General features: G+C 28.9%; 1 protein-coding gene across 1 annotated transcript in view; it reads left to right on the top strand.

The window, feature by feature from the left end:
• Nucleotides 1-17,156, top strand: part of LOC114132645 (uncharacterized) — a 29,360-nt gene continuing 12,204 nt past the window's right edge. Inside the window, exons 1-3 of the mRNA XM_050199109.1 lie at nucleotides 1-157; nucleotides 15,902-16,026; nucleotides 16,254-16,795. Coding sequence (XP_050055066.1) covers nucleotides 16,775-16,795 — 21 coding nt within the window. The 5' untranslated portion in view covers nucleotides 1-157; nucleotides 15,902-16,026; nucleotides 16,254-16,774. The remainder of the gene's footprint in view (nucleotides 158-15,901; nucleotides 16,027-16,253; nucleotides 16,796-17,156) is intronic.

The following is a 17,156-nucleotide window of genomic DNA, read 5'->3' as shown; positions in this document are numbered from 1 at the left end:
TTCAAAATTTAAAATTTAGTGTTGTAGTTTGAAACCTCTTGTGTGAAGTATGCACCGATCGATTCAGTGGATGTAAAGAGTCGTTTTCTGTGTATAAAAATATTCCGCCGGACAATATGGAGTCAGTGTCACTCATGCACATCTAGAGAAATACAAGGTTAGTGATTTTTTTTTTAATTTAAATTAATTTTTCAAATTTTTTTATTCGTTTTTATAACTAGTTTGCGATAATTTTTAGTCAAGTTTTTTTTTTTTTTTTTTGATTTTTTAAAACAATCGTGTGCTTTTTAGTTGCTTAATACGCTTTAAAATACGAGCCCTAATCATTACTATATGGATAAAGATTTCCATATTGCCGTGATAATATACGCGTCTTAACCTTTTTACTTTTTAGCATTATTTTTAATATTAATTTAGTAGAGTATCGTTGCGCGATTAACCACCGGCTTCTCCTGCTTTGTAAATTCGTAGTAAACAACTCCATATAAGCTTTATAGATTTTCTGTTGGGTCAAAATACGCTATTGATATTATAACGCCCTAATTATTTCAACTATCATCGCCGCCCATTATTGTGTACATATTATTATAACTAATAAATATAATAAAAAAACGATAATATGAGTAGTCAATTATGGTAGCATAGCAGTAGGTATGATAATATACAGTATATATTATTAGGGACTCATGGGAGGTATACATAATAAATTATAATCACGTAAACGTGCAATATATGTATGTATATGTATAACCTACATGATGTTATTTACTAACTATTATACTCGTATACTCAAAATAATAATAGTAATAACTAATAAAAACGGTTTATCGTATTCGTTTGTGTAAATTTGGTTTTAATTTTATCGGAATAGCGCATTTATTTCGCGACACTACCTATGTATATTATATCTTATTTTAGCCCGTTCACTCCGTCATTTGAACGCACGCACTCCTGAATAAAAAAATATGTTAAACTATCGTTGTTTACACATGTCATTGGGCCGCTTGTAATTTAAAAAAAAAATTAATATATATATATATATATATACCTATATATAGGGTCAACTAACATAATATGTCGTATTATACACATGTATGGACTATAATTCTCGCGTGTACGGCGTTAAGTACACACGAACAATGAATATTTTGAACTGAACGCGGCAACATGAATGAAACAAAAAAAGTTCACAATAAAATGTCAATTTTAATGTCGTAATATATGGACACTAAATATTGGCAGGTTATGTGATGATGATGTTTATGTATAAGCTCGAAAATATAAAAGTCGATAGGTGTCATTGTACTCGCTATAACGTTTTAAATTATTTATACTATGCAAAAAAAAAAAAAAACCACACTCACACACACAAAGGCGCGTTTAATCCATTATATAATCGAATTACAATATTTCTCTTCTCTTCGCGCGTATCATATATTTACATATAAACCTATTATACCTATTTAGTATATTTTTAGCAGGTGTACTGAATGCATTTTATACCACAATAATGGGTTACCGTATAATGTATATATGGCCGCATATAGGATAGTATATTATGTGTACCTACGTCCTACATAATAAATATTAAACACTTGTATATTATATTATAATATAATACGTTTTAAACGGGAACATTTGCAGGTGGCGCATTAATCTTTTGCCTTTATACGTGTATCTAAATATTATACAGTATACACGCGCATCACCTGCGATTTTCATATTTTATTCTAGGCGCGCACGTGCATAATGTTCGTACTAACGTCGTTTTAAGGATTAATGAAATCGCGTATTGTAAGACTCGAAAAAAATTTTAAATATCTCAAAATAAAATATAATTAAAACGGTCGTTAGAAAAAATAGCACAATTTATTTATTGCTATACGCAAATACGCCACATAATTATAAATATTTTAAATACCGTATATTTGGTAAGCACCACAGTCTACGATATAATAATATATTACATGTATATTATTATTTCATAGTACCTATATTTGCCTGTATTTAACCTATCTAAGCTAAGTTAGTTTATAAAAATTAGTCGAAGACATATGACTTTGTGATAATGTTTTACAGATAAGCAATAATAGTTTTTATGCGCTTATGTTTTAAAATACAGAATTTATCACAGTGTTTTTCCTCATACTAACGTGGTAGGTACATCTAAACTGTTGCTATAAATTATAACTGCAGTGATGATAATGCATTAGACATTTTTTCCCGTGTACACTGATGTTTTTTAACTCACTTAATAAGGCTATACAAGGCGTGCATAATATTATACGAATATTTTAGTTTTAAACTATATTTTGGTTAGGTATATTAATTAAAAAAAAATAAATACGACGGAATGGCAATAATATTCAAAAATCAAGTTCCCTCGACTACGTACGCGTCTGTATTTACTAATAATCGATTCTGTGTAATGCATATAATATAATATGACTAATAAATAATAATAATATACATTAATATTCTGGTCCACGTCGTCCTTAACGTGTGCGCCTTATATTCGCGTCTGCTGCTGTGGTGACCTACTAATACGATTAGGAAATAGATTTTATGTATATTACTTATTATTAAAATGTGCATAAAGCGACTATCTACGACCTACGTGGAAAAAATCACGTACTCGTCGTGTGAGTGGCCGAAGTTGTAGATAAATCGTCAGGAACACATACGCGCGGATATAACCGAGTATGATATTTTATTTAGGCAGACTGCTGCTAAGCAGCTGATAGTACGGGTTAGGTTATGATGTACGGTTATTGGATGGTAAAAAAAAAAATTGCCTTTTGGGACGTTAGGCGTCGTGGGATTTTGAGTAACGCGATATATACGAGACGTATATACAGCACAAAGTTATAATATAATATCATAACCGATAATATAATGTGACGTGCAGATGACGTGTATCGAAAACTGTAAAAAACGTGTATTATACGTATACATAATATATATATATTACGAGTACCGACAATAAAGTAAGTACACACACTCTCAGGATTTACGTTCGGGTAAAACGGCGCCGCGCGAACAAAATACGAACCGAAGTCGTAGTGCATACGGCGTGGGAGGAGCGACCATAAAACCGTTTTCGGATAGTTATTTCGGTTTATCGTAATATATATATGTATATAATATCGTTGTCACATCGTTTTGACATGCGTCAAAACCCATTATAAATCATTCACCCACGCGATATTAATGATATCGTTATTTACTACACTCGTCGTCTGCTGTAAGCGACGCGCGTCGTCTGCGGGCAATCACAATAATATAATATATTTAAATATCTAATCGTAATAACAGTCATCATCGGGGTCCGATATCGATAATATACTAAAGCATTTAAGTCTCGTTTAGGTTTGTAAATTTGTTTGATATACGTATATTGTATACCTATCTGCAGTTTTTAGTAATAAAATAAACAGTCGTATAAGTTTATGTAAGTATATATTATAATATAATATTATATTTATGAACATCCCACTCGTATGCTATTTATTATATTGGAAATCATCTATTTGCAGTAAAAAATATTAATTCTTTTTAGACGAATGCGTTATATGCGCTAAAATAAAAAAAGATAGGTTTTTTTCACAAACCGCTCATTTGTACCGAATTCACATCATTACATGTGTGTTGTACTGTAATGCGATCTTACGCGATAACAATAATCAATTAAATATATATAATATGTATTAACATGACGTATAAAAAATGTTTATAATAGTACACATTTCTTTAGGAATTACAATTAAATAATGCTTTTTTTCAAATAATTCAATAATAAGTAGGTAGACATTTTTATTTCGAGTAATAATCAATTACTACAACTTTATTTTTTTCAAAACAACTTTTTAGTTAGGTATTTATTTTTATAATTATCTATTACTCTTAAAATTTCTTTTAATTTGATTTAAAATTTTTTGAATAATGTACTCACAATTGATGTGAACGTGAAAAAGTACACAATATTATTGATGGTTTTAGTTAAATTTTTATGATACTAATCATAATATCAAAAAAAGTTTATTTAATTCATCGTTATTAATCAATTGTTAAATCACTGTAAAATATAGGTAAATTTGACGCAAATAGGTGGTCGAAAAAAGGTACCTCTTTTATTTCGGCGTAGAAGGGCGTTATAACCAAAACCAATTAAATTTTTTTAGCTCAAATTCGCGATGATATCCTTTATATCCATCCACTTATGTCGTAGTATAATATATACGTATATTATTTCCATTACATTGACGGTAAAATGTTTAAAATTATAACGACGTGCAATACAGCATCCGGCTATAGGGGTATTTCTTTTTCAAATTAATTTTTAACCAATTATTAATTCACACACGGCATACTGTTTAAGAGTACCAATAATAATAGGCTAATACGCGAAAAACTATTAAATATTACTTAACACCTTTTTTTTCTTGAGGAAAAAAGTCATTCACATAAAAGATACTCGTCTAGTCGTCTGTAGTAAACATGAATATAATATGAGATGTATGAAAGACCTCCGAGTGCGTTGTGAAAGTCTTCTACACGTACATATTGTACTTTGCGTGAAGTGTAAATTGTGTTGCTTCGGTCTTCCGGTGTTCAGGCATAAGCGACATGATGAGATCTACGCCTGCAAACGACGATTGCAGGTCGGAGCGATTTCGATGATATATTTCCTTTTTGGGGGTTTTGTTTTACGTGTACGCGTCATGACTCACAACAATGATTATTGAAAAATAAATAGACCGTGAGGGGCGTTCGCTTTCCATTCAAATTCGCTCGTGATGCTCTTCCACGGGAAATTCGTTTCGTTTGAAAATGATAATTTTAGTGTTTCTTTCGGTATCATTCGTTGTATACTATACAAAACAGTAGACCAAGTACCGTGCTCGACCTATAATTTATACCATTTACAGTTTATTAATTTACAAAATATTTTTTTTATTATTATTACTTTTTTAAAATAACCATGTATTTTAAATGCGTTATTCCAAAGCAGAATATTTTTTTGATTACTTCGATACGTAAAAATCGAATTTCGGACAAATAGTTGATGAGTCATAAATATTTAAAGTATAGATAAGCTGAAAATGAGTATAGAAAACCTCGTAAAATGTTGATCCACTTCTCGGTTTATTTAAACTTTAAATGCTTGCAATAATTAAAAAACTACTCTTCCAAATTTAATTTTTATAAATAGAAGTACCTACTCCGAAAATAATCTTTAGATTAAATATTTAAAAAAAATTATTTAAAAATCGATAACTATAAAAAATATAATTTCTTTCCAGAATATTATATAGTAAATTATGATAAAGAAATATTTTAAAAAACATTAGTTTTTACTGAAATAATTAGTTTTTTTACGAATAGATCACTCCATTTATTATAATTATTTATATATTGGTACGTTATAAATGAACAATCTTTTTTCCTGAAATAAATATCACTTAACTGTTGATCGTCGGTGATTATGTAGAGCTGTGTTAGTTCTATGAAAAAAAATATAGCGAAAAAGCGATGTGGCTAAAAACAAAATATGAATCTATATAAAAGTGACTAATTTAAATATAGATAGATAGGTACTTTAAACTTTAAAGTATTAATTTATAGCATAAACATTATTTTAGTTACTATAAAGGGTCTATCAATAGTATTATAATATATAAATTTAAACCGATAAATAACGATTTATATATTATGATCGATTTAAACCAGTGTTTCCCAACCTAAGGGGAGCGCCCTCGGGATGTTTAAACATTGTTGGGGAGGCTCAAGCAGTTATTACAAAGTAAAATTTTATTTATTTAATTATTTTTATTTTACAATGTAGGGAAAACATGAAAAACTATTATAGGGGGGTAGGGTACGAGGTTTTTGAAAACCTTTATAGAAAGGGGGCGTAAGATTGAAAAAATTGGGAACCACTGGTTTAAACAGTGCTACAATATTAAAATAATAATAATATAATATTATATAGTCATTAATCAATATAGTCACAAAATAATTCGGGGTAAAAGATTGATACATTATTATTTTATTTTATTTTTGACTTTCTCAGCACGCGTTAATAACATCAAACCATAATAATATAATGACTATAATGTTAATAACAATGGTTAACATAAATACATAAATATAACCATTGTTATATATATATATATATGTATAATATTAATATTTATAGTGTATTAATCACCATCAAATTTTAAATCGGATTTACCGAAAATAATCTAAACTGCGATAATCGATTTATAGTCACTTAAGACACGTTTATGTACCTATGTCACGAATTGATTGAATAAGCTATATACCTACACTGAAATATCGTATTACGCATAAAATATAACATTGTTATCGTCACTGTATATACCTAATATTTTGCATAATATTATTACACTGTGCATTATCCGCACAGTACGACTATTCCAAAAACCAATAACACTGCGCTATAGGTGATGGGTAATTTAAATATAACACTATTTGGCCATACAAATCCTTATTAGCGCGTTAATAGCACACTTTCACAATTCCTTAACGACACTATAATATTATAATATATTATATTGTGATATACGCGCGAGTGCGAGAATTGCAAAAGTATTTCTTTTTCTTTTTTCACCACATAGCGCGATTTGCGATTCCATAGATGTGTCGAAAAATTATAATATTGGATTAGATTGACGCTATTGTAGGATAATTTATCGTAGATATGCGAATGGGGTATTTCGCCGTAACAATAATAATAATAATTATAATATTGTACTAAAATAAACGTTTGGTGGGTTTGAAGAGTAAAATAATGAATAATCGTTACATAAAAAGTACACTAACGCTTTATAAATTCGATATCTTTGAGCTTCCACTCAATATATTATATTATCGTTGTCAAGAGTACATTTAATAGTGTTGTTTAGATTTATATTAGGTTGGGTTGATGTATGCAATATTGAACTTGCTACAGGTACATAGGGTCATCGGACTATACGCAGCTTCTGCAATTCTATCCGAAAACGGTAGGTTGTGATGGCTCAGCATTATTATTCTGCGCGTTACATACGACTCTCTGATCACCATATTATGCATTGGTCATTAATATGTATTTATAGCATTGGTACATCGAAGCGAATAATTCCATCTGTATTTGATACTTACGTATATATAATATTATACATCGTAATTGTAAAATATGTTAATGATTCTTTCGATCCGTTGTCGACGGTGGTGTGTATAATATCCACCGAAAAATTATATAATAATGTTGTTGTATCAGTATGGAACTCACACATGACGAAAATCAGCCAAAACTAAGCTGTATAATGACTTATTAATATTCTTTTAAATACGAGTAGGTAGTAATAAACTGTTTGTTCAAAGTATGAAAATCTATAACTATTGGCCTTGCAATTTTATAATCAATAATCGATAATCGATGTGTCATTCTACGTCAATGTAGGTATGTACAATTAAAAATGTACCTGCCTGCAAGCTTGGCAATTTTTGTTTTCATATTAATTTAATCTCTCCACGATCGTGTAGAAAAACATTAAAATTCTCATAAACTATAGTATAACTACTCACTACTATAACTATCAAAACAATTTCTCTAGAATGCAATTATTATTGAATTGTTGATAATATTCGTTCGAAAAACATATTTTATACGATTTATCTCAAAAACCATAAATATAATTTGTATTTTCCTGATAAATTAACGGAAAATTAATAAAACACCTTATACGATATATTATATTTTTAGTAGTATCTTATATTTTTTCGGTTAGTTCTAGATATTTATGTTGAAATTAAATTTAACTTTTATGATCACATTGCATATAGGTATTCATATATTAATAAATAAACTAATTAATTATATATTAATTATACTTATTAATTATTATATACGCGAAAAAAAAATATTTAAAAACTGTGAAATCAATTTTTTGACGACTTTTAATCTATTAAACTATAATATTAGAAGTACCTACTACGTTTTTAATTTTTATACTTTATATTAATTAAAAAAGTATTGGTATTTAAAAAACATAAAAAAAAAAACAGTTCAGTTCGTCCAAAAATAATAATGAAATTCCAAACAAGAAAAACGGGAATATTTGCTGTTTTTGTCGTAACATTTTGCAATAAACAATTAGTGGTGAACACTGCAGGCAAATCATCGAAAAAAATCAATCACTTCAAAGCACAATATTATTGTGGGTTTAATTTCGAATTCATGTTTGACATGAATAGAGCTATATGCGAATCTTTTTGAACTTTCCTATTGTTTCAAAATTGCTAACCCTAAAAGTCGTGCACGCAATACGTTATAACTAGACTTTAATATTCCTTACATACTATTATTACTATTCTGTTTAAAATCCAAAATTATGTTGACCAATTCTGAGCTAAAGAGGAAAATATCAAAACGATATAACATCAATAAATAAAAAGGGCCTTTTTTATTTTAAAGTCAATGCGATTCTTAATATCACAGTGGCATTTTGTTGTAGGTATATTGTATACAAAGAATAAATATTTAAACTATCGACTGTACTATTTAAACCCTAAAACCAATATTTCAAAAAACATTTTTTATACAACTGTTATTTATTTATAATACATTTATATTATTTATTACATATATCATACTAAGACTACATTCTTATGTGATTTTTACTATTATAATATATTATGTAGTACTCCGTCGTATTGATATTTAATATTAAACATTTTAAGCAAATATATTTATTCTTGAACGAATTGAATCTCGAGTGATTCTTTTTTTCGTATAAACAAACGTATCCAATAAAACATTGATGGATAAAAGTAAATAATACATTTATCAAATATACGAGAGAAATGCACAGTATTAGTTTTTATAACAACTATCTAGTACTTATGTATTATGTTGCCGATTTATTTGTTCCATTACAAAACTCAAAGCATTTGTTATTTTGTTGGAATAATTTTATCAATACTAATACCTACATATATATGTATATCATAGTGTACATTACCCACAACCTACAGTCGATCAATATCGAGGTTGTTGTTTTAATTTATACTAATATACGCCAATGCCCAATATAATAAAACCAACGATTTATCGCATGGATAATATATTATGTAACTGAGAATAGCGGCAATAACCTAACTAAATTCTAAATTCTTTAGCAACCGAATCGCTTAACTTAAATTTGTTTACACGATTTTATATACCTAAGTGGCTACGTAGTATCTATATATTATTTATACGTAAAACGTACTTACAATATTATTACTATTACAGTATTACACTATGTATATTATATTAAATTTCCGAAATTGAGACTGCGCCGAGACACAAAATATATTTTTAGTTACCTATAAGGCTATAATATATTTTGTTTTAGGTGGACTGTTTATTATATATTTTAGGTGTACCCCATTTTGTTTGTGTAGAGTTAATTTTTATCAATACAAATACGGTTAAACTCTTTTTCATCCCGTTATTGTTATTTCTAATCGACCACGTACTTATGGTTTTTAATTTATATGTGCACATTATATAAAATAAATATATCTAGTATATATTCTGATACGTACCTGTGCGTATATGTGATCGAATAAGTATTACTTTATGTATAGTTATCACTTATCGGGTAGGTATATTATAGGTATTGTTGAAGGTTACATACACATGATTTTATATGAACACTGGTACCTGATACATATAATTCGATTTTTAAATTGAATGTATTTTAATGATGATTTTTCTCAATATGTTTAAATACATTTTTCAATAATCTAAGTCGGTAAACATAATGATAGGTGCACAACAATTTAAGTGTATATATAACTATACACACAGATCTACTGCGTATTGACTATTAATCCCAAAATAACAAAATTACCGCGCGAGTCTATCTTTTATATTGTACATCCGCAAGAACATCTCTGAAAAGCGTTAGGTTTTGACTTTAAATAAATTATAAAAAAACATCCGATGGTAAAGTTATTCGTTTTTTTTTTTTCGTTTCGAGCTGTTTTATTTTACACATTTCGTTTATTTAAGATAGGTATTCTTCCCACATAACAAAATTACATTTTCAAAATATTTTCAAAACATAATTTTATTGTCAAACATTTTTTTTTAGCGTGATTTTTTGTTCTTGTTCCGCAGCAGTTATCACACGTTTTACGTGTACTAGATTTTTACGTTTATTTATATCATATATGCATGCATACATACACGAATATAATTTATACATCATCGCGGTGTGATAAAATCCACGTACATTCTTGAAGCATATACAGGTATACAATGTTTAAATACATGTATAAGTATATGTACGTACAGTTGAAATATGTTTTGGACGATGACAAAAATGCGCGCGCTATTTATATTAGCTACAATATTCTGTATACGTATTATTGCAACTGCGCATACTTACTAAAAAAAATATCGAGGAAAAATTCTTTTAAACACGTGCTGTTTAAACAACTTAGTTATTTGAATTTTGAACGCGTCTGTACGAGAATCATCGAGTGATATGATAAACGTATTGACAATAACACAATAAAACAGGGTGGTCCGACCTTTTGTAGTCGGTGAGCTTTTACACTTTCATAAAAACACCGCGGGCCGCTAAAATGAAAAAAAATTTACACTATTATTAATATTATATATTATATTTTACGTTATTACAAACATATTATTCTATACATAATTGCATATAAATTATTACATTACAGATAAATATTAACATATAAATATAATTATGATGATTAGGATACTTGTATTTAGAATTTAAATTTTAGATTTAGATTTTATGATAGTTAAGACGTGATGATTTGCATTGTTTTTCGGAATTAAAAGTTTTACAATATTGTATAGGTGTTCTTCAAGGTCGGGAGAGCCGTTTTATTATTTTAAAAACTCTATTTAACTTTATTTATAAGTTATATTGCGTCACACGAACGAAATTCAAATATTCATATAGGTAGTCTTCCTGTCCATAATATTATAATACAGGTAAATGCACACGAGTCTTGCACTGTGCAAAGTCACATTTTTTAATACGATATAAATATTAAATATATGTATATGATAATATGTACGCGTCTTGGTATTAATTATTTTCGCGAGTAGGTTTTGCAATAGCTCATCTTTGCCTATTTTAACGTTGTATTGTGTTATAATGGCATCGTTGTCACGCAATATCGTTGTTTCGACTAAACTCCGTTGTGAAATCGTCTGTAGACGAAGAGTGAAGAAGTTAACGATTTTGAAGGAAATACGACATATATTAAACATTTTACATGGGCATATAAAATATATAAACATCTATCTAACTACATACTATTATTGTTGTGGAGTAACCGAGTTGAAATTATAATTACACATTGCAACACGCATCGTCATAATGGCGAACCTTGCAGCAAGCTAAGTAGGTTAAGTCGTAATTTACATCCATCCCAATAATGTAATAAGCTGGCATTTTACGCCAGTCACAACCTCCCTCTTTCGATCAAAAGATTAAATTATAATAAAATTATATTTCATCAATCCAAGTATTTTTTATGCGCTTTTCTAAAAATGAAAAACAAAAAAAAATATTTGACAGTTAAAAATTGCTGACAATCAGCTAAATATAGTTTTGCGTGAATGACTGCGTAACTGCAGCAGTGTTTAACAAAATATATAAATCTTATAATTTACAAATAATAATTTTTTCTCGTCAACAATACTATATTGTGATACTAGTAATATTAAAATTAATATATAATACACATAAAAATAAACAGCGACAAACACAAAGGCTTTTGATTAACTACATACAGACTAGGTACCAATACGCTTAACCGAAATAAAAACTGATCTCGGTAGTACAAACACGCAAAGTTTGCAAAATTCACTACACTGGTGTTCTATACCTACCTACAAATATGTGTACTGAGAAACAATAATACATAATAATATTATAACGTAAGATTTCAAAAACGATAATTGTAATATTGTAAAAAATTACTGATAAATCACGCTGTCGTAAAAAAAAAAAAAGAAATGCCAGATATAATTACTTTCTGAAAATTACCCGTTAACAAACAATGTAGATTAGATTCGTACAATACATGTATGTACAATGTATATAGCATGTGTACTTACATTGTTATATATTTTATTTTAAGAATTATGAATGTTGGCAGTAATCTACGCGTACGTACATGAATGTTGATTATACTTAACATTTTCGCCGTAATGGGTATGGGTATACGACGAATTGAGTTATTCATATGGTAATACGTTTTATATCTCTATCACAAATAATTACCGTGTTGTCAATGTATTCGGTTTTTTTGCTTCAGTAAAAAAAAAAAATTCAATACCTCGGTGTCGTCAAAAAATTAATATTATATTATATTTTACGTAGGTATATACTGAATAATAAAATATGCACCTAATAAATATAATGTTCACAACGGAAGTACATAAAATATAGTTATAGTCGTATTATTTGTTTAAATATAACCATACAACTTTCTCTAATTCTCTGTATTAAATGTTTGTATTATCATAATACGAAAAATGATAAATAATATTTTTTATTTTATTACCTATTAATTTTTACAAAAAATTATCTTGCAACAGTATTTATACATTTATTTACATTTATAGTTTTATGTACGCGCATAAATATGCGTAAAGATAAACTTATAATTTAAAAGTCAACTTATTCGGGTGTATATACTATTTATAATTTACTGGTGTACAGTGATTATCTTAAATGTAAAACTCATTTAAAGTTGTATAAAATTATGAAATAGTTATTTTTCTAAAATGCATATTACATATAAAATATATACGAATAAAATTAAATGTCTTGGAGTTAGGTTTTGATTTTTAATAATATATCGATAAAAGTGTGCACTTGTGTACTCATAAAGATATTATTAATTATTTAATTTGAATACGTTGATGATAATATTTAAACTTTAAGTGCAGTGAGCCAATACGTTTTGTGATTTTGAATCGACCTAAATATAATATACATTATATCATCAAACACTAAAATTTTGGATAGAAAATCGAGAAAGTACTCTTTTAATACCAATATCCGGGTGTATTATTTATAGTATAATATGTACATATGCTCATACATAAATACACGAGTACATTGTAGTGCATTGTACAATATATATGTATTATATGTGCCCTGTGGAATCCATTAGAGTACGCTTTAATATTATAATAGGAATTGCAATTTTTAATTTAATCATGTTTAATATAGGTATATGAATCAAATGAATATTGAAACGTATTTTATCTAAACTTTATTAATATTCTAAATTTTATTTTATCAATTATCAAACAGTATCATAAATTAAATAACTAAAAAGAATGTTTGAAGAACATTTCAAAATACTAGATAGGTAGTAGTGACTAGGTACACGAATATTGAAGCATACTATTGTAAAATTGCAATTTTTATTTTTAAATAATTTATAGCCCAGGTTTATAGTATAAAGATAATTTTTAGTGTTATTAATGTATATAAATTATTCAGATAGTGATCGCTGCTTAGAGTCTTAAATTTATTTTTTAAAAATTACTTTTTATGGGCGTATATGATAGTATATATTATGTACTCGAATATTTAAAGGTTTTACACATCTTAAAACACTTAACTTGTTCATACAAGTAAATTTATACCTAACTACATCTCTGTTCAATAAAAGTTATTAAATAATAATTGAATTAAGTCTCAAGTCAAATTGTAAAATAATTTGAATTGGAATTTAAAAAAAAGTCCAAACATTAAATTAATTATACTTTAGACATAAGAGATTTTACACGTTTTATAAAATTAAATAGTTAGGTAGAAAGTTTTAAAAAATCCATTAGAATATGAGCCTGCTGCTTTATTTAGTTGTCACATTTTTTAATAAACTTATTAAAAACAAATTACGAAAAAACTTATTTAAAAAAAAAATAATTTAAATAATTATTCTGAAATCGAATCAATAATGCAGCAACTTATCAAATTTAATTTTATAAATTTAAAATAGATAATTATTTTTTGTCTTTTTTTTTAAGTAATTAAAACCGTAAAGTTATTTTAGAAAGTTTTGAATGTATGTAATATAATATATATTAAATACCTACACGAGTTCAAAACCCTATAAATGTATATAATCTATGGTCCATAAATAAAGTTCATTTAATATCAATTTTATTAGTGTAGTACGATAATGTCTCACCTTTTGTCGTTGATATACAACATATTATAGTAAAATTTTCTCTTCACGTGGGATAACAATTATATTATACATTTTTAAAATAGATATTTTGTTTCAACTTATGCTTAGCCACTGCCCACTTCTAAGACCTCTTTGGAGCACACGTGAGAGTATAATACAATAATATAGTACTATTGTTGGTATTCACATTATTTTGTGTATACTTAAAATTTGCATATGCGATTGAAACTATATTTGAAAATAATTTCTGTTATTTACTCAAATACACGTGCATAAACGTAACATTTTAGATTGATGGATAAGCTAATTTATGAATACAAATGTACATATTCTTTTGTGTTATTTATGATGGTGTTTACCTTTTAATAAATATTAGTTTTTCGACGTTTTATTGTAATGATTTACAAATAATCGACCACTTTCGGAAAAATATAGATGATATACCTACGACATTAATGGAATAAACAAATCACTTAGGTAACATAACGATAGAAAGTTTTTAGTAATATTAGGATGCGATGTAAATATAATATACAATAGACATTAGACACAAATCAAGTTATTTTTAACTTAATTTAGTGGCTTTAAGAGGTTTTAAATAAATTAACGGCCAAACGATAGAGGAAATAAATATAAACCCATCGTATACTTTTTTGTCTAGATAAAAAAAAATGTAATTAACACATAGTTATATCTTATATATTATCTGAGATTAATGATATTACAATATTATATTATATTGTAATAAATGGTTGTCGTGCGTATTGCATACGGTCATACAATGAATACTATACCATATAAATAATGTATGCACCGATGTCCCGCACCTTTTGTACGAGAACTGAACGCGCCGCGCTTAGAAAGTGAATAAATGATAATTGTGTCTTGTAAAATAATTGAGCGGGTATATAAAAAACAAAAAATTTAATAAAAGCTACAAAATTAAAAAAAGTTGTTTACAGGGTAGTCTGCACGCTATACGGTGTAAACATCATTCCAAATAGTTTCAAAGTCCCGCCGCAAGTCGTATGAATTATTTCGAGCATAAAAAATAACGAGAACAACCATGATATAAGTAAGTATAGTACAGAATTCGCTCTTAATCGCCCCGCACAATACAACTACGGCGATTTCCCTCGGAACGCCGTTTTATTTTGGTTTTTTTTTTTATATTTTAAAAATACGTATTTTTTTTTCGCGGGAAGGGGTGGTAAGAGTACCAGTTGCACGTCTCCCGCCGAAATAGAAAACTCGCACGGTCCGTTCGTGCGCACTATTATCGTTACACAAAATCTAACGGTATAAACTAACCCGTTATGTACCGTTTCACTTTTACTCTCAATGTCGCGAAATGGCACTTTCTCCGAGCCATACCGCAGCGCGTGGGAACATCAATATAATTATAATTGAATATAACGTTTTTTACCGCCACGGTAAACAACAAAGCAGAGTGAGTATCACTCGTCTGATTTCGAATAAGTACTCGTATAATTGTAGTTTTCTGGTATATACCATGTATAATACGATGTGCATTAAATAGAAGAATGATATTTCAAATTTATCAAACGATGACACCTGTATAAATGTCGTATGTGACTTGCAGGATAATATCTATACATTTATCTATATTGATTTTGTTAATTTTTAGTTATTCTGTATGGTCGATGACGATAATGAAATCTATAATGGCGAAGAAGCGGGGGTCGTATGTTGTAAGATCAGATGACCTGAGAAGCCATGTGCAAAGCATCGGATGATTCATTCCTGCATTAGGTACAATATCACAATATATTATATCACGATTTAAACGTTCTTTTTTTTTTTCATATAATAATAACACTGTGTATCATACATGTAATATTAGCCGACGACGGCGCAACGCCACATACAGATATATGAGGAGAAGTTATTCCCGAGATAAAAATTGAATTTTTTGTTTTTTAAGAGATAACGATTTTTCCTGGGCTTTTATTTTTAATTTTTTCAACTATATTTTACAGTCCAACACTTCAGTCTCGAACTGGCAGATCACGATAATACGTCGACACTCGACACGTGGCCGGAGTGCGCGCTGATAACGGGGGAACGATCTCGGACTACGACTCTGCAGTGGGCGGGAGTCGCGAGGAGACCAAAAACAAAAATTGCCGACCAGATACCGCGTACGATGAATCACCGTACAGACGGCGGTACCTTAACGCTCATATATATCCACTACGACGTCTGCTAGCTATATATATAATAATAATAATATATAACGCACTGTATAGCTACAGCGTGTGCGGACGGGCATATATTACCCGATGCGCGATATTCGTTGTACACGTCTTCGTTATTTCGTTCGGCCGCGGTTTCGGAAACAACAATTTCGGATGCCCTCGAACCGGACAGCCGAGACCGAGTGAAAGTCACTTTCACACGTCTCCGGGTGTCCCCCGCACGCGCGCTCGCAGAACCGACTGGCGCGACGACGGTTCAGTAGCCACCGGACAGCGATCATGCCAACAAGCCGCTTCCCGACATGCCGTCTTTGAACCGATTGGTAAGTACCCGAACACGACATTTTTATAACGTTAAATTAACACAATATTACAATACAATATAATAATATGCCTACTAGTCTGCGAAGTGTATAAGATATGCGGTGTAGAAACCGCGCGAGTCGAAACGATATAATATTATTTTGGTATAACACGCGTCATGACGATCGTTCGTCGGGTTTAAGACTTTAAAATATATTTTCGTACCCGTATCCGCCAGGGGGTGGGCGTCATGAACGTGTTCGAGAGGCACGTGAACGAATACGATATTACGCCCGCTAGAGCCAAAACGTTTGTAAATATACATTTTTAATATTATCTAATTTGCATAAATTAAAAAAAAATTAAAATTCATAACGTTAA

The sequence above is a fragment of the Aphis gossypii genome, chromosome 2 (assembly GCF_020184175.1).
Source record: "Aphis gossypii isolate Hap1 chromosome 2, ASM2018417v2, whole genome shotgun sequence".
Classification (NCBI taxonomy): domain Eukaryota; kingdom Metazoa; phylum Arthropoda; class Insecta; order Hemiptera; family Aphididae; genus Aphis; species Aphis gossypii.
Note: the sequence above shows the minus strand (reverse complement) of the source record. Positions and strands in the feature narration are given on the sequence as shown.